Source organism: Rhinoraja longicauda, chromosome 9 (assembly GCF_053455715.1).
Source record: "Rhinoraja longicauda isolate Sanriku21f chromosome 9, sRhiLon1.1, whole genome shotgun sequence".
Taxonomy (NCBI): domain Eukaryota; kingdom Metazoa; phylum Chordata; class Chondrichthyes; order Rajiformes; family Arhynchobatidae; genus Rhinoraja; species Rhinoraja longicauda.
In genome coordinates, this window is record NC_135961.1 from 70,223,353 (window position 1) to 70,248,270 (window position 24,918).

Consider the following 24,918-nt stretch of genomic DNA (forward strand, 5'->3'; position numbering starts at 1 on the left):
CTGTTGAACATGTTAAGCTGCTGCAAGTAAGAATTTCATTATTCTATTTCAGGACATTTGACAATAAAATACTCTTGACTTGACTTGAAATTTAAAGGAGATCTGAGGAATAAATGTTTCCATGCTGGAAGCAGGATAGGGAAGGCATAGAGCATTATGGGTTCAATGCAGGCAAATTTCATATAGATAGGTCTCACAGTGACATGGATGAGGTGAGCCTAAAGGGCTGTAGTTGTGCTGCACAATGCTACGGTTCTAAGAAAGTAATTGGGAACACATGGAAGGTTATCCAATCACAACGCGACAGGATTGATTGATGACAATCACTGCTCAACCAAAAACAAAGAACTGCGCTGCCATCTCAACAAGGATGTTTCAGAAAATCTCAAACATGAATTGCCAGGTTTATGAAACTAGTTTCACAATATTTATCTTGAACTCTTCCATACCAAACTTGAAGAATTACCTGCTCAGATTATCAGAAACAAATCTATCAAAAACAATAAGTGGGGGGAGCTATGAACTGAAGCCACACAACCAACCTTTATAAGGATCCACTACCTCAGCTTCAAAGCCACTGAATAATCAATATGATAATTTAGTCACAAACTACCAGATAGGTAATTCAGTGTTTGCAATTAGGATGACAAGACTATCACACCAAGAATAAATGTAGAAGCAGCATTGCGTTACGGGTCGCAGTCCATGCACTCTGGACTATAACAAAATAGTAGGTTTCCAAGGAGATTATGTTCGATCTGCTCTTCGTCAAATCTTGCTTTGGTTACAAAGGAGATTTCTTGTACTGACAAGGGAACAGATATCTTGATAGATGGAGTCAACACATAAGAACGTGTTTGAACATGCTGACGGAATCTATTCAGTAATGCTACAAGAGAAGTAGCTTATGAATACCTGGAATGAGAGGCTGGACAAATGTACGGCTTGGAAGAGAAATGTACTTATGCATCTACCTTCAACTGTGGAACCTTTACATCAAAAACAAACTGAAACATGAAAATTTCCTTTACCTAGACTACTCGGATGGCAGAGAAAAATACATAGGTAAGCAATTGCTAAAATAAAAGACTAGGTAGAACATCCATGGTTTCTCCAGGACAAAGTTTATCTCATGTTATTTTTTCTGACCATAGATTTTTCTAAGGATCAGAATACAGTTTGCATACTCTGAATGATAATACATGTTCATTTGACTTTCCCAGCTGATCCACTGAACCAACCCTGCCAAATCAGCAAAGCATCATGAAATTATTCATGTAAATTAAGCTATGTTCCCAGACCTTGTTGATTCATTGTCATCACTATCTTATGCCGACCATTCTACCTACCCCGGGAGTTCAGCTCGGTGATCATCACAGCCGTCTATATCCCACCGCATGCGGACACCGACGTGGCACTGTCCACCCTACACGATGTGTTGTGTTAACACCAAAACAAGAACCCTGATGCGGCTGTGCTGGTGGCTGGAGACTTCAATAGGGGAAATCTCAAAAAGGTCATGCCCAACTTCTACCAACACATCACGTGTGTCACCAGGGGGGAAAGAACTTTGGACCACTGCTACACCGTTCAGGAAAGGCTATAAGGCCGTTTCTCTCCCTCCTTTTGGGAAATCTGACCACGCTGCCATTTTCCTGCTGCCGGAGTACAAACAACGGATAGTACGGGAAGCGACAGTGACGAGGGACGTAAAGCGGTGGGCTGACCATTCAGAGGCCATGCTGCAGGATGCACTGAGCGAAGTCGACTGGAACATGTTCCAAGCAAGTTCCAGAGACGTAAATGAGTTTGCGGAAGCGGTTACGGACTTCATTGCCACAATAGCCGATACCATCATCCCCACGGTAAGGGTCAGTATCTTCCCTAACCAAAAACCCTGGGTGGACAGGTCTATTCGCGTGGCCTTGAATGCTCGCACCGCTGCTTACAACTCCGGCCTGGCATCCGGCAACATGGACGACTACAAGGGAGAGTCCTACCGACTGCGAAGTGCAGTGAAGGATGCAAAAAAGAGGTACCGGGACAAGATGGAGTCACAGATGGAGCAGCAGGACACCAGGCGCCTTTGGCAGGGGCTACGGACTATAACTAGCTACAGGTCCAGCAACCCCTCAACCGGAAGTGCCGGCTCCTCCTTAGCCGGGTAACACCACCAGCTCGCCGTCTAAAAACAGCACCGAAGGGGCGCTGGCTAGCGAGGCTGGAGGGGGATCCACCGCCGGGGATGTGCACACATTCTCGGTGTCCGAGCATGAGGTGAGGTGGGCTCTGACGCGTGTGAACACGAGGAAAGCTGGAGGCCCAGATGGTATATCTGGGCGAGTACTAAAGTCTTGTGCTACTCAGCTTGCTCCAGTGCTCACCACAATATTCAACCTCTCCTTGGCAAAGTCCGTGGTCCCTGCATGCTTCAAAAGATCCATCATTGTACCGGTGCCAAAGAATGCCTCTCCAGCGTGTTTAAATGACTACCGACCGGTGGCCCTCACCTCGGTTGTCATGAAATGCTTTGAGAGGCTAGTCAAGAAGCACATCTGCGCCCTCCTTCCTCGCAACATGGACCCACAACAGTTCGCATACCGTCCGAACAGATCCACGGATGATGCGGTCTCCCAGGTTCTACACACCGCTCTCTCTCATCTGGACAGCCAGGGAGGCTATGTGAGGATGCTGTTCATTGACTTTAGTTCAGCATTCAACACAATAGTCCCCAGCAGACTGGTTGAGAAGCTGCTGGAACTGGGGCTTAGCACCCCTCTGTGTGCCTGGGTCCTGGACTTTCTCACTGCCAGACCCCAAGTGGTCAGGATGGGGGAACACACATCTAGCTCCCTCACCCTGAACATAGGATCCCCCCCAGGGCTGCGTCCTTAGCCCCCTACTGTACTCCCTGTACACACATGACTGTGGGGCCAGGTTCAGCTCAAACTCCATCATCAAGTTTGCTGATGACACTGTGGTGGTGGGCCGGATCTCCAACAACGATGAGAAGGCCTACCGGGAGGAGGTGGCTGATCTGGCACTCTGGTGTCAGGACAATATCCTCCTCTTGAATGTCACTAAAACAAAGGAGCTGATTGTGGACTTCAGAAGGGCTAAACATCCAAGGACGTACACGCCACTGGAGATAAATGGGTCTATTGTGGATAGGGCGAGCAGTTTCAAATACTTGGGAGTCCGCATCGCAGAGGATCTGACGTGGGCAACGCACATTGCCGCACTGGTGGGTAAGGCTAAGCAGCGCCTTTACCACCTTAGACAACTGAGGAAATTCAGAGTGTCGCTGAGGATCCTTCATTGCTTCTACTCAGGGGCTGTAGAGAGCATCCTGTCCGGCAACATTACAGTCTGGTTTGGGAACAGCTCTGCCCAGGACAGGATGGCCCTGCAGAGAGTAGTGCGTTCGGCAGAACGCACCATGGGAACTACACTCGTCCCCCTGCAGGACCTATACATCAGGAGGTGCAGATCCAGAGCAAGCAAGATCATGAGGGACCCCTGCCATCCCAGTAACGGACTGTTCCAGATGCTACGATCAGGCAAACGCCTCCGCTGTCACGCTGTGAAAACGGAGAGGATGAGACGGAGCTTCTTCCCACAGGCCATCAGGACTGTCAACTTTCATAACCCCAGAGACTAAATTTTTGTCGACACTTTTTGTGCTATGTTTAGTAACTTATTAACTTTATTTATATGCTGTAACTGTAATTCTTTTTGTGCACAACCCGCAGGCATTGCCACTTTCATTTCACTGCACATCGAGTATGTGTATGTGACAAATAAATTTGACTTGACTTGACTTGATATAGTGAATCCAATTGGCAGCATGAAAGCACAAATTCTGTTCCTAGCTTATCCCAGAGCCAGGAGGGCTTGCATCAAAATTACCCCCCAAAAATGGTGATCTTCTCTGCACAGTGCTCAGTCATTCTTGGCCTTCTGCTGCTTAAACCTCAGCACAAGTCTCCATAAAAGCTACCCAGACACAAAAGCTATTTCAGTTGCTTATTTAAAGCAAAACATACACTTCTCAGGAGTATTATCGAACACAATTTGACACTCAACTACAAAAGGAGTACAGAATACCAAAAAAAATGATCATCTTAAAAAAGAAAGACAAGTGCTGCTTTTTGGTTGGAATCTGAACACCTCTGGCCTTGGAGTTGAATCACAACCACCAATGGAAAACAGGAATGCTCAGGAGAGCAAAATTACAGTGCAACAACTCCAAAGATCATAGAGCTAGAGGAAATTTGGAGACAACAAGATGCATGTAATTTGAAAACAAGGATAAGGATCTTAAAACCTGATGTGCTATTTAAATCAGGAGTCAATGTTGCTCAGCAAGCAAGACGGTGATGGGTGAACAGGAATTTATATTTTCAAGGTTCCATACTAGTGCAGCAGCACCGACTCTTTGGCCCACAATGTTCATGCCGAACAAAAGCTATCAATCAGTTAGTAATGAAAGTTTCAGATAGAAAATAGGTGCAGGAAGAGACCATTCGGCCCTTCGAGCCAGCACCGCGATGAGGAGACATGGTTACAAGAGGGCGGCACGGTGGCGCAACGGTAGAGTTGCTGCTTTACAGCGAATGCAGCGCCGGAGACTCAGGTTCGATCCTGACTACGGGTGCTGTACTGTAAGGAGTTTGTACGTTCTCCCCGTGACCTGCGTGGGTTTTCTCCGAGATCTTCGGTTTCCTCCCACACTCCAAAGACGTACAGGTATGTAGGTTAATTTGACTGGGTAAATGTAAAAATTGTCCCTAGTGTGTGTAGGATAGTGTTAATGTGCGGGGATCGCTGGGCGGCGCGGACTTGGTGGGCCGAAAAGGCCTGTTTCCGCGCTGTATCTGAAATATGAAAATAAGATCAGGGGGGCAATCACTTAAAACTGAGATGCATCGGCTTTTCTTCTCGCACAGGATGCTGAATTCTCTCCTCTGGAGCTTCGTGGAGGCGGAATGACAGGAAGTAATTAAAGAAGAGGCAGATAAACGTTTCAGCAATCAGAATTGAGGATTATTCGGAACTGGCACAGAAAGGGAGAGGCAGTCTGGAGCAGGTTAGCATTGATCATATTGAGAGGCAGGGGAGGCAATGTACTCCCAATTCCTACAGACAACCCAGAGCTCAATGCTCTAAAGACAGTGGAATTGATTGTAGACTTTAGGAGAGCTCCCTCTTCCCTCCCCCCACTCACCATCAACAACACAACAGTCACATCTGTGGAGTCATTTAAGTTCCTTGGAACCATCATCTCCAGGAACCTTAAATGGGGGGCCACCATCAACTCCACAATCAAAAAAGCCCAACAGAGGATGTACTTCCTGCGGCAACTGAGGAAACACAATCTGCCACAGGCAATGATGACCCAATTCTATACTGCCATCAGGTGTTCTCACCTTCTCCATCATGGTTTGGCTCAGCCACCAAGCACGACATCCGGAGGTTGCAGCGCATCGTTCAATCAGCCAAGAAGGTTGTTGGCTGCAACCTTCCCACCATCGACGAACTGTACACTGCAAGGGCCAGGAAGCGAGCGGGTAAGATCATCTCTGACCCCTCTCACCGTGGCCACAAACTCTTTGAAGCACTTCCTTCTGGAAGGCGACTCCGGACTGTCAAAGCCGCCACAGCCAAACATAAAAACAGCTTTTTTCCACGAGCAGTAGATCTACTCAACAGCCAAAAGTCTGTAGCCTCCTTTTGCTCTGGTATTTTATTTAATTCTTCATATGTTTAAATTATAATGTTTTATTTTTAATTGCCTACAGTATATCACGTTGTTACTTGTGAGCAAAGCACCAAGGCAAATTCCTTGTATGTATACCTACTTGGCTACTAAAATTTATTCAATTCAATTCAAGGAACTGCAGATACTGGTTTACAAAAACAAAAATGAATGAATAAGTTCATTGGCCAAGTATGTACACATACAAGGAATTTACCTTTGTGCTTCGCTCTCAAGTAATAACACGAACATACAGTAAACAATTAAGAATAAAGCATAAAACATTAAGAATACAACATTACAGTTTAAACATGTGAGTGAAATAAACCAGAGCAAAAAGAGACTGCAGACTTTTGGTCATTGAGTAGAGCTACTACTCATGGAAAAAAGCTGCTTTATGTCTAGCTGTGGCGGCTTTGACAGTCCGGAGTCGCCTTCCAGAGGGAAGTGCTTCAAAGAGTTTGTGGCCAGGGTGAGAGGGGTCAGAGATGCAGGGACTGGTTGAAAATGCCAGTTGTTCGGCACAGAGCTTGAGGGTAGAGAGGGAAACATTGTCCGATCCTGGAGATTTCCCGCTTTTCTGTCTCCTGAATAGCCTCTCCACCTCCTCAATTTCTATTGTTGGAGATGGAGAAGTGGCCAGACTGATGTTGGGCAGCAAGGAGGGGGTGTGTAGTGGACGAGGGCACAGTCTTTGCAGACTGGAGTCATGCTGTGAGTCGGTGTGAAGTGGTGCATGCAGAGGGGTGGGGCGTGAAGGGCCCAGTTTTTGTAGAATAGAGTCAGGCCTGCAGCTGTCTAAAATGAATTGTTTGCTGAGAACAGACATCTGTTACGTATTACAAAAATAGTACAAAAGGCAGTTTGGTGTTGTGGTTTCATCACTGCCACGGTAGTAGTGTATATGGTGGATATTTTATTGATATAATCCTAGTGCTGATGAAGGCACAGCAACAGACTACATTATTTAGATTTTCCATATTTGTTACTTTATTAGATTCATAATTCTTTGAATGAGGTTGATTAGAAATGTTCTTTAAACCCATTAATCCTATGAAACGTTCAAAACTGAGGAGCAGAAGAGAACTAAAATCTAAAATACAATATAAACCATAATACAAAACATATACTATTCACATAGCATAAAACTCTATATTAGGATTCCCTATGTCATTTACATTACACAAATATCTTAAAAGTATGGTTACTTATGATCCTAAATTCTCACATGTCAATCTCAATTCAATACAGAGGTGTTGCATTTGGGGAAGTCTAACATGGGCAGGACCTACACAGTGAATAGAAGGGCAGAGGGATCTAGGAATGCAGGTACGTGGTTCCTTGAAGGTGGAGTCGCAGGGAGATAGGGTGGTCAATAAGGCATTTGGCACTTTGGCCTTCATCAGTCAGAGTATTGAGTATAGAAGTTGGGAGGTCATATTGCAATTGTATGAGACGTTGGTGAGGCCACATTTAGAGCATTGTGTTCAGTTCTGGGCACCATGTTATAGAAAAGATGTTGTCAAGCTGGAAAGAGTACAGAGAAGATTTACAAGGATGGTGCCAGGACTAGAGGGTCTGAACTATAGGGAGAGGTTGAGTAGGTTGGGACTCTATTCCTTGGAGCGCAGGAGGATGAGGGTTGATCTTATAGAGGCGTATAAAATCACGACAGGAGTCGATCGGGTAGATGCACAGAGTCTCTTGACCAGAGTAGGTGAATCGAGGACCAGAGGACATAGGTTTAAGGTGAAGGGGAAAAGATTTAATAGGAATCTGAAGGGTAACTTTTTCACACAAAGGGTGGTGGGTGTATGGAACAAGCTGCCACAGAAGGTAGTTGAGGCTGGGACTATCCCAACATTTAAGAAACAGTTGGACAAATACATGGATAGGACAGGTTTGGGGAGAAATGGACCAAACACGGGTAGATGGGACTAGTGTAGCTGGGACATGTTGGCCGGTGTGGGCAAGTTGGGCCGATGAGCCTGTTTCCACTCTGTATTACTCTGTGACTCTAAGTATTTCTAATTTAAATATTTGCAAAATTATTACTCTTTAATGTTATGATCGCATTATCGCAACATTTCAATTTGGATTTTCACCAGCACATACAAGTTCCATTTCACTGAGTGCACACACCAAGAAGGGCAATCACAATTCTTATTTCAAAATACCAAACCAAGATGGTCACCCATTAAATAATATACCTAGAGTGATCATTGTTGTGCAAACTGCTTCATCGAAACTACTCTTATATTCACAGCAAGACTACTTCCTGGTAATGATCACAAAAGCACGACAATTAACGTAGCAGACAGTGGTGACACAAGGAACTGCAGATTCTGGAATCACTAGCAAAACACACAGCACTGGAGGAACTCCCCAATTTAGGCAGCCTCTGTGGAGGGAATAGACAGGCAACCTTTCAGGTTGGGACACCTCTTCAGACAAAGAAGGGTTACAGAATCTTCTGACTGAAGGGTGCCGACCCAAAACGTCATCTGTCCATTCCCTCCACAGACGTTGCCTAACCCGCTGAGTTCTTCCAGCACTTTGTTTTGTGTAACAGACACATGTTCAAATTTGTATTGCAAGTTATAATAGCAATTTCAATCAAAACTAAATTTTATAATAATATACCTTCATTAAAAAATGGTTAAGTAATTTCATAATTGTAATTTGTTCTATTATAAATTCATTTCACTTTTAATCATATATCTTTCAATGATTGAGGATTGGATATAATTTATCAATCAACCTGCCTTTTCCTGTGTTCGTACTTAATTTTAGTTCTCATTTAGCATCACGTGCCCAAGTATTTCCTGTGACACAAACAGATCTAGAAGGCACAATTTTCTAAGTGTAGCCCAACAAATTATAAATTCAAAGGGGCTTTTTAGAAATAAATCTCATAAATGTCTAAGATCTGCATAAACATCCAAAACATTTCAGAATATTCACATTCATACAATCAAATAATCTAATTGTTCTACAAGCTCTTTAGAACAATAGATACATGTAAACAATCTGAAAACGACAGAGTCAAACAGCACGAAAACGGGCCATTCGGCTGAACTTGCTCATGCCCACCAGAATGTCCCTTCTACATTGGTCCACACTTGGCCCATTTTCCTCTAAACCTTTCCTATCCATGTACCCGTACGTGTCTTTTAAATGCTGAGATAGTACCTGCTTCAACTCTCTCCCAGGGAGCTCATTCAATATTTCAGAATGGGAGGCAGTGACTAGTGGGGAACCGCAAGGCTCGGTGCTGGGACCGCCGCTATTTACAATATACATTAATGACTTAGATGAAGGAATTAAAAGTAACATTAGCAAATTTGCACATGACACAAAGCTGGGTGGCAGTGTGAAGTGTGAGGAGGATGCTATGAGGATGTAGGGTGACTTGGATAGGTTGTGTAAGTGGGCAGATGCATGCCAGATGCAGTTTAATGTGCATAAATGTGAGGTTATCCACTTTGGTGGTAAGAACAGGAAGGCAGATTATTATCTGAATGGTGTCAAGTTAGGAAAAGGGGAAGTACAAGGAGATCTGGGTGCCCTAGTTCATCAGTCACTTAAAGTAAGCATGCAGGTACAGCAGGCTGTGAAGAAAGCTAATGGAATGTTGGCCTTCATAACAAGAGGAGTTGAGTACAGGAGCAAAGAGGTCCTTCTGTAGTTGTACAGGACCCTAGTGAGACCACACCTGGAGTATTGTGTACAGTTTTGGTCTCCAACTTTGAGGAAGGACATTCTTACTATAGAGGGAGTGCAGCGTAGGTTCACGAGGTTAATTCCAGGAATGGTGAGGCTGTCGTATGTTGAAAGACTGGAGCGACTGGGCTTGTATACTCTGGAATTTAGAAGGATGAGAGGGGATCTTATTGAAACATGATTATTAAGGGATTGGACACGCTAGAGGCAGGAAACATGTTCTCGATGTTGGGGGAGTCCCGAACCAGGGGCCACAGTTCAAGAATAAGGGGTAGGCCATTTAAAATGGAGATGAGAAAAAACATTTTCACTCAGAGAGTTGTGAATCTGTGGAATTCTCTGCTTCAGAAGGCAGTGGAGTCCAATTCCCTGGATGCTTTCAAGAGAGAGTTAGATAGAGCTCCTAATGATAGCGAAGTCAAGGGATATGGGGAGAAGGCAGGAACAGGGTACTGATTGTGGATGGTCAGCCATGATCACGGTGAATGGCGGTGCTGGCTCGAAGGGCTAAATGGCCTGCTCCTGCACCTATTGTCTATTAATATGCACACCACTCTCCGAGTGAAAAGGTTGCCCGTCACGTTCCTATTAAATCTTTCCCTTCTCACCTTAAACATATATCCTGTTTCCTGATTCCCCAACTCTGGGGAAAAAACTCTGCATTTACCCTATCTATTACCCTCAATTTTATAAGCTCACTCTTCAGGCTCCTGCGGTCCAAGGAGTATAGTCCTAGTCTGCCCAACCTCTCTCTCTAGCTCAGACCCTCAACACCTGGCAAAGTCCTTGTAAATCTTCTCTGCACTTTTTTCAGTTTAACAACATCTTTCCTACAGCAGTGAGAGCAAAACTGAACACAATACTTCAAAATGTGGCCTCAAGAACATCATAGATACATAGTCAATAGGTGCAGGAGGAGGCCAATCGGCCCTTCGAGCCAGCATCGCCATTCAATGTGATCATGGGTGATCATCCACAATCAGTACCCCGTTCCTGCCTTCTCCCCATGTCCCTTAATTCCGCTAGCCCGAAGAGCTCTATCTAAATCTCTTTTGAATGCATCCAGTGAATCAAGCCACTGCCTTCTGTGGCAGAGAATTCCACAAATTCTCAACTCTCTGGGTGAAAAAGTTTTTCCTCCTCTCAGTTCTAAATGGTCTAAATGGCCCTTATTCTTAAACTATAGTCCCTGGTTCTGGATCCCCCCCAACAGTGGGAACATGTTTCCTGCCTCTAGCGTGTCCAATCTATTATGTTTCTATAAGATCCCCTCTCATCCTTCTAAATGCCAGCGAATACAAGTCCAGTCGCTCCATTCTTTCAACATACGACAGTCCCGCCATCCCGGGAATTAACCTCGTGAACCCACGCTGCACTCCCTCAATAGCAAGAATGTCCTTCCTCAAATTTAAAGACCAAAACTGCACACAATACTCCAGGTGTGGTCTCACTAGGGCTCTGTAGAACTGCAGAAGGACCTCTCTACAACTGCAGAAGGACCTCTCTACAACTGCAGAAGGACCTCTTTACAACCAAACTCAACTCTTCTTGTTATGAAGTCCAACATGCCATTAGCATTCTTCACTGCCTGCGGTACCTGCATGCTTACTTTCAGTGACTGATGAACAAGGACACCCAGATCTCGTTGTACTTCCCCTTTTCCTAACATGACACCATTCAAATAATAAGCTGCCTTCCTGTTCTTGCCACCAACGTGGATAACCTCACATTTATGCACATTAAACTGCATCTGCCAGGCATCTGCCCACTCACCCAACCTGTCCAAGTCACCCTACATCCTCATGGCATCCTCCTCACACTTCACACTGCCACACAGCTTTGTGTAATCTGCAAATTTGCTAATGTTACTTTTAATTCCTTCATCCAAGTCATTAATGTATATTGTAAATAGCTGCTGTCCCAGCACCGAGCCTTGCGGTACCCCACTAGTCGCTGCCTGCCATTCTGAAAGGAACCGTTAATCCCTATTCTTTGTTTCCTGTCTGCCAACCAATTTTCTATTCATGTCAGTACCCTATCCCCAAAACCATGTGCTCTAATTTTGCACACCAATCTCTTATGTGGGACCTTATCAAAGGCTTTCTGAAAGTCCAGGTACGCTACATCCACTGGCTCTTCCATGTCCATTTTCCTAGTTAAATCCTCAAAAAGTCCAGAAGATTAGTCAAGCATGATTTCCCCTTCGTAAATCCATGCTGACTCAGACCAATCCTGTTACTGCTATCCAAATGTGCCGCTATTTCATCTTTTATAATTGACTCCACCATTTTCCCCAACCACCGATGTCAGGTTAACTGGTCTATAATTCCCTTCTTTCTCTCTCTCCTCTTTCTTGAAAAGTGGGATAACATTACCTACCATCCAATCCACAGAAATTGATCCTGAATCTATAGAACATTGGAAAATGATCACCAATATGTTCACGGTTTTTAGAACTACCTCCTTGAGTACCTTGGGATGCATACCATCATACCCTGGGGATTTGTCAGCCTTCAGTCCTATCAGTCTACCCAACGTTATTTCCTGACTAATGTGAATTTCCTTCAGTTCCTCCGTCACCCTAGGATCTCTGGCCACTAGTACATCTGGGAGATTGCTTGTATCTTCCTTAGTGAAGACAGATCCAAAGTACTTGTTCAACTCGTCTGCCATTTCCTTGTTCTCCATAATAAATTTACCTGTTTCTGTCTTCAAGGGACCCACATTTGTCTTAACTAATTTTTTCCTCTGCACATACCTAATGCAGCTTTTACTATCCTTTATATTCTTGGCTAGGTTACCTTCGTACCTCATCTTTTCTCCCTGTATTGCCTTTTAGTTATCTTCTGTTGCTCTTTAAAAGTTTCCAGATCCTCTGGCTTCCCGCTCATCTTTGCTATATTATACTTCTTTTATTTTTATACTGTCCTTGACATCCCTTGTCAGCCACGGTCACCTCTTAATCCCATTAGAATCTTTCTTCCTCTTTGGAATGAACTGATCCTGCACCTTCAGTATTATTCCCAGAAATAACTGCCACTGTCTTCCCTGCTAGGGTCTCTTTCCAGTCAACCTTGGACAGCTCCTCCCTCATGCCTCCCTGGTTCCCTTTGCTCAACTGTAACACTGACACTTCCAATTTTCCCTTCTCCCTCTCAAATTGTAGATTAAAACTTATCATATTATGGTCACTACCTCCTAATGGCTCCTTTACCTCAACAGTTCAACAGTTCAACAGAGCTTTATTTGTCATTCGGTACCAAGGTACCGAACGAAACTACATAGCAGTCACACACAAAAAAGAACACAAGACACATAACCCCAACACAAACATCCATCACAGTGACTCCAAACACCCCCTCACTGTGATGGAGGCAACAAAACTTCCACTCTCTTCCCCACGCCCACGGACAGACAGCTCGTCCCCGACCGACCCGCACAGTCCCCGCAAGGGGATGGAAGTCCCCACGGCCGAGTCGCACCGGGCGCTGAAACCGAGCCGGGCGATAGAAGGCCCTGCGACCGAGCCGTGCGCAGCTAAGTCCCGCGGCCGAGCCGCGCCGGGCGATGTTAGGCCCCGCGGCCGAGCCGCACCGGGCGATGGAAGGCCCCGCGGTCGAGCCGCACCGGGCGATGGAAGGCCCCGCGGCCGAGCCGCACCCCGCGCCGTGAGGAATAGACCTAAACGAGAAAGGTTTCCCCCACCCCCCCACCCACACCACCACCACTCCCCCCACACCACCACCCCCCACACATACACAACCAAAAAAAAAAAAAACCATCCCAACACCGACACACAACAAAAAAAAAAGGAAAAAAGACGAACAGACTGCTAGCGAGCCGCAGCCGTTAGGCGCCGCCACTTCCACTTTATGTTGAGTTCCCTTATCAAATCTGGTTCATTACACAACACTAAATCCAGAATTGCCTTCTCCCTGGTAGGCTCCAGTACAAGCTGCTCTAAGAATCCATCTCGGAGGCACTTCACAAACTCCCTTTCTTGGGGTCCAGTACCAACCTGATTTTCCCAGTCTACCTGCATGTTGAAATCTCCCATAACCACCATAGCATTACCTTTGTGAATGCCAATTTTAACTCTTGATTCAACTTGCACCCTATATCCAGGCTACTGTTTGGGGGCCTGGAGTTATCTAAACTCCCATTAGGGTCTTTTTACCCTTACAATTCCTCACTCAGTTCTATCCATACTGACACTACATCTCCTGATTCTGTCACCCCTCGCAAGGAACTGAATTTCATTCCTTACCAACAGAGCGACCCCACCCCCTCTGCCCACCTGTCCGTCTTCTCGATAGGACATACATCCCTGAATAATCAGTTCCCAGCCCTGGTCCTCTTGCAGCCATGTCTCTATAATTCCCACAACATCATACTTGCCAATGTCTAACTGAGCCTCAAGCTCTCATCCACTTTATTTTTTATACATCGCGCATTCAAATACAACACTTTAACTTCGGTATTCACCTCCCCTCTCACACCGGTCACTATTGGCCCAGACCTTACTCTCTTATTCCTTCTCGAACTTTCCTTCCCCTTAATTCGGGAGTCTTTTGCAACTTTTCCTGTACTCACTTCCCCTTTAACTCCATCTTTATACTCCAAATTTGTCAACCCCTCCCCCCGCTATTTAGTTTAAACCCACACAAGCAAACCTGCCTGCCAGAACGTTGGTCCCCCTCCAGTTAAGGTGTAACCCGTCCCTTTTGTACAGGTCACCCCTACCCCAGAAGAGATCCCAGTGGTCTATAAATCTAAATCCCTGCTCCCTGCACCAGCCCCCCAGCCACACATTCAGATCCCCTATCTCCCTGTTCCTGCCCTCACCAGTGGATCAGTGGGCCCCAAGTACCTGAAACAACCAAAGATGGCTTGTGTGAACACAATTAAATAACAAAGTTAATAGAATGTGAGCCTTTATTTTAGGGGTTGAAGATTAGGGAAGATTTGATGCTCGCTGGTGAGATCACACCCGAATACTGCTTACAGTCTTGGTCCCCTTGAAGAAACATGTGCTTGTTTTGGAGACATTTTAGAGATGGTTCACCGGGATAATTCCTGGGATGAAGCAGATGACAAATGAAGCCAGGTTAAATGGGTTAGGCCTGCACTAAATGGGGTATTGCAATACATAAGATTGTGAGGAGAACCAACAAGGTGGATGCTGGATGGAGGTTTCCTCCTTAAATCTAGTCATGGACATATAGGATACAGGCCCCAAGGCCCAACTTTCCTTTAAAACTTTCCTATCCATGTACCTGCCCAAATGTATTTTAAATGTTGTGATAGTACCTGCCTCAATTACCTCTATAAACTCACCAGCAATTGTTTCAGAATAAGGGATCACCCTATTCAGAAAAAAGAAGGAATTTATTTCCATGAATCATCATAATTCTATTAGAGTCAAGCAGCACAGAAAAAAGACCCTTTGGCCCAACGTGGCAATACCGACCAAGATGCCCCATCTACATTAGTACCACCTGTCCGCGTTCGAACCAAATCCCTCTAAACCTTATCTATCCATGAACCTGTCCAAATATATTTTAAATTATGTTCTAGTATCTGTATCAACTACACCTTCTGGTAGGGTGTTCCACATACCCACCACCCTCTGTGTAAAACTTTTGCCCCTCAGGTTCCTATTAAATCTTTCCCCTCTCACATTAAACCCATGTTCCTTGGTGCTTGATTCTCGAACTTGGGGTAAAAGACTCCGTGCATTCACCTTATTTATTCCCCTCATGGTCTTGTACACCCATATAAGATCACCCCTCATCCTCCTGCGCCCAAAGTAATAAAGCCCTTGCCTGGCCAACCTCTTCCTATAGTTCAGGCCCTCAAGTCTAGCAACACATATAAATCTTCTCTGCACTTTCTCCAGCTTAACTACATCCTTCATATAGCAGGATGACCAAAACTGATCACAATACTGCAAATTTGGCCTCAGCCGTCTTGTATTTCAAACAGTCAGGGAAGCAGAGACATTGAACATATTGAATGTGGAATCTGACTGTAATTTATACCACAGGGAGTTAAAGGATATGGGGAGCAAGGAGGAATGTGGTGTTGAAGTCAAGATTGAATAAGTCATGATCTTATCGAACAAAATAAAACTGTTGGAGGAATTCAGCAGGTCAGTGAGGGGAAATGGACCGACAACATCTCTGTCCATTCCCTCCACAGATGCTGCCTGAACCCTGGGGCCTTCAGCACTTTGTTTTTTTTGCTCAAGATTCTGTTAATACAAAGGTCCTAAGCTGGAAAGGGTGCAGAAAAGATTTGTGAGGATGTTGCCAGGACTCGAACGTCTGAGCTATAGGGAGAGATTGAGCAGGCTAGTACTTTATTCCCTGGAGCGTAGGAGGATAAAGGGTGATCTTACAGAGGTGTACAAGATCATGAGAGGAATAGAAGGGGTAAATGCAGTCTTTTACCCAGAGTAGGGGAATCAAGAACCAGAGGAGGTCCGTTTAAGGCGAGGGAAGAAAGATTTTGTAGGAACCTGAGGGACAACCTTTTTTTTTTACACGAAGGGTGGTAGGTATATGGAACACAGAGGAGGTAGTTGAGCCAGGTACAATCACAACGTTTAAAAGATATTTGGACAGGTACATGAATAGGATAGGTTTAAAAGGATATGGGCCAAATGCAGGCAGGTGGGTCGAGTGTAGACGGGGATGTTGGTCGGTATGGGCAAGTTGGGCCAAGTCTGTTTCCACATTGTATGACTAGGATTCAAGCATCTGCAATCTCTTGAGATCCCATGATCTTAGTGAATTTGGCCCGAGGCTCCAGGGCCTATCTCTGTTCAAACTTCTAATGTTCCCTGATCCGTCCCTTATAGTATTTTCTGTTAAATTTCTAATTTCTGGCATAAGCAATATTTTGACTCCATTTACATAAATTGCCCCAGGAAATCTTATACTAGAAAACAGTAAAATTAAGATATGAATTATATCTACATTTTAAGCCTGCACAGTTATTATTTGAGCGAACCATGCTCAGTTCACTTTAGTATATTGTCATGTGTATAGAGGCACAGTGAAAAACTTTTGTTGCATACTGGAATATACATTAAAATCATCAGCAATTAGAATGCTTTGCACTGATTACTCACCACAATATTTCACCGCACATTCCCCGCAGCTGTTACCTTTTACAATTATGAACAATAAATGATCAATCAAATGATCAACATGATTAAACCTCAAACTCATACATATTCAAAAGAGCTGGCCAAAACATTCTCTTGGTACCAAACATGTTTTTCCAACCATAATAGGGAGCTTCATTACATTTCATTTTCAGTATTTTAATAATGCAGAGCCTGTCACTATGAATGTACCCCTCACTGACTTGTGCAGCTCTCTCATTAGTAAACAATAATACCTTCTATCTTCCGTTAAGTTACTAGCTTCTAGATAAGATGTCTAGCTCTTGGAGAGACCATTGGCTGGTCTCAGAGTGAAGAATGACCTTCAAAGTTTTTGTGTAACACCAATCTAAGATTGGTGAGAACACAACATCAAGAACAGCATACCATCCCTTGTTGTTATAGTATCAGACATGTTGAGCTATTTATCAGCTTCTTGTTACAACTAAAGCTAATTCAACCATAGCTTTAGCCCAATAATCTTGTATCTTTCCCTCCTTTAAAGGTTTGTCTATTTTTTTTAAAAAGCATAATATCTCCTTTCTCAAATGCTCTCTGTGGCAAAACCATTTATACTCCAACAACTCTCAGCATATTTTTTACTGTATCACTAATCTAGATGGTAATCCTGCCCCCACTCTTGGGGAAAAGATAATGCAAAAAGATGTTGACTCTTAAAACAATGCCACCCGACTACCATGGTACATTAAATATTTACACTCAAAGTTCCATGACAAATAATAATGGTATTACGATTACAGTATTGGAGTCGGTGAAAAGCTGTGAATTGAATTCCTCTTTAGACTAGTTAATCTCATTTATGACTTGAATAAATCTAAAGCAAGTGCATCCCTTCAGCTTTCACAGAACTGAGAGATTTCTCAACTCCCATGTCTCCATGTCCACTCCCCTTCATTCAAAAATGGCTTTGATAAGAATAGGTCACATCATTACTGCAGGAAGGGGTGGCTGTTTGCCAACAACGCCTTTTAGGTTGTAATATAAAAGTAAAATATTATACTTACCATTTCTTTGTGCACTCCACCATTAATTCTTGGTACGAAGCCACAAATTGAAACTTAGATGCATGTTTCCCTACACGTTGTAATCGTTTCCAAACGGAAGCCATAATTATTCTAAACTTTGCTTCTGGTCAGATGTAACATGCAACTTCGGTTTTCCAAGATTATAAATTAATAAAGTTGATCCTTAACGAAGGATTTCTTTCTCATTGTTCATTTTAAAATAATCACAAATAGGTTGAAACATTCCACCGCAGATTGTAAAGCACTCCAATAAACTTCATGACAGTGGCAGGAAATTGCTGTCAATTCTTCCTGGATTAAATGACGTTGAATCATCAGGCCTGGAAACAGAAAAATGACACATGGATGACACAGAATAAAGTAAAATGCAAACAGATTTTTTAAAATGCAGTTTTACTGAAGCTCACTAAGATAAACTGGCTTTAAAACTATTCATGAACTATTTTCTGAGATGTAGTCCAACATATCATAGGACATGCCAGTTCTTCCTGTGTACTAAATATTCGATTTGTTGCCAAACTCAACATTTTAGCATTATATTAAACTGAAAAATATAATATAAAATTAATCACCTATGCAATTATTTATCCCTTTATTTGTAATGCATTATTCATTGAAGGGAAAATATACTTTTTTTTCGTTTTAAAACTAATTCTAAAAGTTTACACTAAATAAACATTGATAGAAATAGATGAAGGAAGGGAGGAGGCCTAAACAGAACATAAACGTAAGCATGGACAAGGTTCCCTGAATGGCTTAATTCTGTACTGCGTGCACATTTCCACAAAAAACATGTATATTATAGCAAAACAAATAAGTAAATATTAGTTAATATACAAGTAGAGCCGCACAAAAATCAGGAGCCATTTAGGCGGCACACAAAAAAAAATCACAGTTGGAGCGAGTGGACATGTCAGGTGGAGTCTTGTTTTACCAGCTGATAAATGCCCTCAGTGAAAATAAACAATACACCCTCGCTTCCCGTGTTCCCCTCTTCCGCACCCCTAAACCCTCCGCAACCCCCTCTCCCCGCACCACCACTCCCTCCGCACCTTCCCCTGTACCCCCACCCCCCTCTCCCCTGTACTCCCCTGTACCCCCCTCCACCTTCCCCTGCACCCCCACTCCCTGCACCCCCCACCCCCTGCACCCCCACTCTCCCCTGCACCCCCACTCCTCCTCCAATCCGCCCTTCCCGCACCCCCATTCCTCTCTCCGTGTCCCCAATCGCCCTGCATCCCCACCCGCCCTCCACCCCCACTCCCTCCGCACCTTTCCCTGCACCCCCACCACCCCAGCCCGACTCTCCCCTGCACCCCCACCCCTGCACCTTTCTCTGCACCCCCCTCCCCCACTCTCCCCTGCACCCCCACTCCCTCTCCCACTCTCCCCTGCACCCCCACTCCCCCACTCCCTCTCTCCCCCACACCCCTTCTGCTCCCCCACCCCCTGTACCTCACTCCTCCTCCAACCCGCCCTCCCCGCACCCCATTCCTCTCCCTGTATCCCCACTGCTCCTGCATTCACCCCTCCCTGTACCCGCATTCGTCATTTCTCCCACACCCTCTCCTCCCGCACCCCCACCTGTCCCCCGCACCCCCACCTCCCCCTGCACCCTCTCCCCCGCACCCCCACCACCCCCACCTCCCCCTGTATCCTCTCCCCCTGCACCCCCACCTGCACCCCCCCTCCATCCTCTCCCCCTGCACCCCCCCCTCCATCCTCTCCCCCTGCACCCCCACATCCCTGTCACCCCCCCCCCCCCACACCCTCTCCCCCTGCGTCCTCTCCCCCTGCACCCCCACCTCCCCCTGTATCCTCTCCACCTGTATCCTCTCCCCTGCACCCCCACCTCCCCCTGTATCCTCTCCCCCTGCACCCCCACCTCCCCCCCCCCCCCCCCCCGCGGCTGCGGGACAACGGGCGCTTCTCCAGCCCCGGAGGCCGCCGTCCCCCCCCACCCCACCCCACCCCACCCCGGCCCTCATCCCACCTCCACCTCACTTTCCTCCCGGCGCGTCGGCAGCCCGGAGCGGAGGTGGGGGTGGGGGCCGGGGCCGCCGCTCGCACCGATTCACTCACCGTGTAAACCGCCCATCACAGCCGGCGAGCGATCTACGGCGCCGCCTCCATCCTCCTCACGGCCCGCAAAGGCAACCCGAGCCGGGGCTGCTGCCCGGTCCCGACCGGAGAGAATGGAACCCGGGAGCGGACAGCGACAGCTACAGCTACAGCAACGGCCCGGGAACGGACAACAGGCGGCCTGGGAGCGGACAACGACAGGCGGCCCGGGACCGGTAACCCGGCAGCGGACAGCGACAACGACAGCGACAGGCGCCTGGGAACGGGCAACGGGAAACGGGAAACGGCGGCGGCGGCGGCCCAGGAGCGCCCGCTGACGGCGGCGGTTGGGCGGGCGGGCGGCAGTTGGGCGGGGCCGGGGGGAGGGGCGCTGCTGCCTCACCGCTCACACTAACCTGCTTGCCTCACCGCTCACACTAACCTGCTTGCCTCACCGCTCACACTAACCTGCTTGCCTCACCGCTCACACTAACCTGCTTGCCTCACCGCTCACACTAACCTGCTTGCCTCACCGCTCACACTAACCTGCTTGCCTCACCGCTCACACTAACCTGCTTGCCTCACCGCTCACACTAACCTGCTTGCCTCACCGCTCACACTAACCTGCTTGCCTCACCGCTCACACTAACCTGCTGCCTCACACTAACTTGCTGCCAGCCCGCTGGGCGGGCGGGTCACGTCAATCAGGGGTGTGGCGGGGAAAGCATGCATTTCCGGTGGTGAAGTTCGGTTGCCCCGCAGTCGGGGGAGGGTTGCCAACTGTCCCGTATTAGCCGGGACATCCCATATTTTGGGTTAAATTGATTTATCCCGTACGGGACCGCCCTTGTCCTGTATTAGGCCCGGGGGACAGTGTAGGAAAAAACTGCAGAACTGGTTAAAATCGAAGACAGACACTAAGTGCTGGAGTAACACAGCGGGTCAGGCAGCATCTGTGGAGAACATGGATAGGTGACGTTTCACAGAGTGCTGGGCGGCACGGTAGCGCAGCGGTAGAGTTGCTGCTTTACAGCGAATGCAGCGCCGGAGACTCAGGTTCGATCCTGACTACGGGCGCTGTCTGTACGGAGTTTGTACGTTCTCCCCGTGACCTGCGTGGGTTTTCTCCGAGATCTTCGGTTTCCTCCCACACTCCAAAGACGTACAGGTATGTAGGTTAATTGGCTGGGTAAATGTAAAAATTGTCCCTAGTGGGTGTAGGATAGTGTTAATGTACGGGGATCACTGGGCGGCACGGACTTGGAGGGCCGAAAGGGCCTGTTTCCGGCTGTATATATATGATATGATGATATGATGATAACTCAGCGGGTCAGGCAGCATCTGTGGAGAACATGGACAGGTGACGTTTTGGGTCGAGACCGCTCTTCAGACTGGCTATCTCCACCCAGGAGTATTTAATCTTGGATGTTTGGACATAATTCTTGTAAACCTATGGTGGTTTCCCTTCAAGGACAATATGTCCATCCTAATGTATGGATCCCTTAAATGCACAGACTAGCAGGTGTGGTTTAACAAGCATTTTATACAGATTAAGAGTAACCTTTGCCATTTTGCACTCGAGCTTTCTAGATTTCAATACCAACATCCTTTATGTTTATTTATGAACTTGCACGCCTCTTTGGCACTCCACATCTTCTGACATATCATAATTTAATCTTGTATCTTGTAGTCATCACCTCCGAACAGTCCACCAGGGGCTATACTGGAAATTGACGAGTGCCGGTTTGGTCTACCGGGGGCTAGACCAATAATAGACTCTTCAATCCTTTGTAGATTCATGTTTGTTGAGTCTACAAAACTCATGATGTCATCCAGTAAAGTATTGCTGAACATGTGAGAAATGGAGAATCTGAAGCATCAATATCTCAGTGCTGCATGGAGCTTCTAACCCTAATGCACGGTTGTTCTGACAATTGGTCTTTCCATTACAGTAAACATTCTTGACTGACAAAGGTTCAAGATGGCGCCCAGAGCCAGGCGACTCTGCGAGCTGGTCCCAGGAGGATTTGCCATCATGCATTACAATCGCTCCACTCTTTGAAATCTTTACTTCAACAATAGCATTTCTTACTTCTATCTGTACACTGTGGATGACAGGATTGTAAATCATTAGTTTTCTTTGACTGGATATCACACGACAAAAGCTTTTCACTGCACCTCGGTACACGTGACAATAAACTAAACTAATTTTTAAAAATTACGTTCATATCAATGTAATAGAATCCTTAATAGCATAAGTGTTTCAGATTCAAGTGAGTACCACACATATTGCTCAAAACTAGCATTAAAATCCCTGCATACTGTAGCTGGTAATTGAGCTTATTGGTCGAATTCACAATGCATAGTTGCTTATTCGTGTACTCTTAAGATGCTGCCTGACCCACTGAGATACTCCACCACTTGAAGTGTTTTTTGGTAAACCAGTATCTGCATTCCTTGAGTCTATAGTTGAACAGGTTTGAAAGAGGATATAATTTTCCTCCCATCCACATGCCATCAAGACAATAGGAAGATAAAATATAAAAACATAGTTCTTTCTGCATTGATCTTTACAGTGCCCTCCATAATGTTTGGGACAAAGACCCATCATTTATTTTTTGCCTCTGTACTCCACAATTTGAGATTTGTAATAGAAAAAAATCACATGTGGTTAAAGTGCACATTGTCAGATGTTTCCAAACAGTTGATTTTGGTAAGCCTACGGTTTGGCTGATGACTCTAACAGTTTTATTCTTGTTTCTCAGTCTCATAATGGCTACTTTGACTTTCATTGGCACAACTTTGGTCCTCATGTTGATAAACAACAATAAAAGCTTCCAAAGGTGATGGAAAGACTGGAGGAAAGACTGGGTACTGAGAGCTCTCTTATACCTGCATTAAGGAGGCAATTAAACACACCTGAGCAATTACAAACGCCTGTGAATCCATGTGTCCCAAACATTATGGTGCGCTGAAATGGGGGGACTATGTATATACACTGCTGTAATTTCTACATGGTGAAACCAAAATGTATAAAAATACCCTTTAATAAAATCTGACAATGTGCACTTTAACCATATGTGATTTTTTTCTATTACAAATCTCAAATTGTGGAGTACAGAAGCAAATAAATAAATGATGGGTCTTTGTCCCAAACATTATGCAGGGCACTGTAAGTACAATTTATTGCATGCAGTATATTCCTGGTTTCATCTGATTGTTATTTTGTGAAACTCTCTGCATCAGCAAATTCGACCAGTGATCACACATTAACAAATAAATCAATGTCGTTTGGTACTGAGGGATGTAAATTTAAACATACAGCAAAGAAAATTCGATGAGAAAAATCAGTACTGTTTGCGATTTTTCAACAAGCATTTTGATGAGGAATTTCAGGCTTGGGAGATGTAATATTGGTGTAAAATCTAAGCAAATATTTGGGGAAACTAACGATAATACCATTGGTGTCAGCACATGTCTAATGTCTAATTAGATTGTCTCATTTCATTTTGCAAATAGATATTCTCATTAACCAAACTAAGTCGTTAACTGAATCCTGCTCTGGAGCTAGGGATTATGTGGCTCAAAAGACAGCTGTCTTGAAAATACATCTTTATGATAAATCAGGGTGAAAAAATATATAAAGACCAAAGTAGAAAAATATATATATATTTATTTTAACTAAATTCATCCTTTCTAATTCATCCTCATTACACATCAGCGATCTCCTACTTGAGAAATAGTTCAGACCTTTAGAAATGTTTCACCTGAATAATTGAGCTATATTTGGGATGTTAAAAGTAAAGCTTATAGAGAAGCATTAAAATGTTCATGAAATGCCTTTATGCTAATAATAATAATAATAATAATGCATTACATTTATATAGCGCTTTTCATATACTCAAAGACGCTTTACAGGGATTTAGAGAACATAGGGAAGTGAATAAATAGATAAATAAGTAAACGAACAGAGAAAGGAGACAGAAGGTGAGGTGACCTTCAGTGGTTGAAGGCAGTACTGAACAGGTGAGACTTCAGTGATGTTTTGAATGTGGTGAGTGTGGAGGAGTCTCTGACGGTTTGGGGTAGTGAGTTCCATAGGGTGGGAGCAGCGATGGAGAAAGCCCTGTCCCCCCAGGATCTGAGTTTGGTCCGGATGTGGGGGGATAGGAGATTGGCAGCAGCAGAGCGGAGGGTGCAGGTGGGAGTGTGCCTGTGGAGGAGGTCGATCAGGTAGGATGGGGCCAGGTTATGGAGGGCTTTGTAGGTCATGAGGAGGATTTTGTACTGGATTCTTTGGGGGATGGGGAGCCAGTGGAGTTTGTAAAGGACGGGGGTGATATGGTCACGGATCGGGGTGTGGGTGAGTAGACGGGCAGCGGAGTTTTGAATGTATTGAAGTTTACTGATGATTTTTGAGGGTGCGCCATAGAGGAGGCTGTTGCAGTAGTCCAGACGGGAGGCGATGAAGGCGTGGATGAGGGTTTCTGCAGCTGTGGAGGAGAGGGATGGACGGAGACGGGCAATGTTTTTGAGGTGGAAGAAGGCTGTCTTTGTGATGTGTTTGATGTGTTTGTCGAAGGAGAAGGTTTGATCAAAGATGATTCCAAGATTCCGGATGTGAGGGGCGGTGGATACTGGGAGACCATCAATATTGAGGATGAAGTTTTGGGTGGATTTGGTGAGCGTTTTTGGACCAATGATGATGATTTCAGATTTGTTGCAGTTGAGTTTGAGGAAATTTGATTGAAGCCAAGATTTTATTTCAGTGATGCAGTTTGTCAGTGTAGAGTGTGTGGTGGTGGAGATTGACTTGGTGGAGATGAGGAGCTGGATATCATCGGCTTGTAATTTTACAAACGAATGTCTGCTGGGAAGCCCCATACTCCAGCCTCCGATAAAAGGGGCCTTGAGGTGGAGTTTGAAAACTTGAAAGGATTCTGCATTGATAAAAACTTTTAAAATATTGCAGCTTCATAACTAAATTGTCCAAAAATAAGGTAGCATTGAAGAGACAGACTGTATAAATAATTCCACACATGTCAGATTGATTCTCCCTATTGCACTTAGTTTCAGGAAAACCTCAGATGAAGAAAGAATTATTGATTTAACAAGAATCCATGTACTTTGCAGAATGTGATGAAAGAACTTAACTCAAG

General features: G+C 45.2%; 1 protein-coding gene across 1 annotated transcript in view; it reads right to left on the bottom strand.

Annotated features, from left to right (window-relative positions):
* The window catches only part of ehbp1 (EH domain binding protein 1), a 384,927-nt gene extending 364,485 nt beyond the window's left edge, over positions 1-20,442 (bottom strand). The window contains exons 1-2 of the mRNA XM_078405706.1: positions 19,781-20,442; positions 17,678-18,018 (exon numbers count right to left, since the gene is read on the bottom strand). Of these exons, the coding sequence (XP_078261832.1) occupies positions 17,678-17,781 (104 nt within the window). The 5' untranslated portion in view covers positions 17,782-18,018; positions 19,781-20,442. The remainder of the gene's footprint in view (positions 1-17,677; positions 18,019-19,780) is intronic.
* Positions 20,443-24,918: the final 4,476 nt, after the last annotated feature.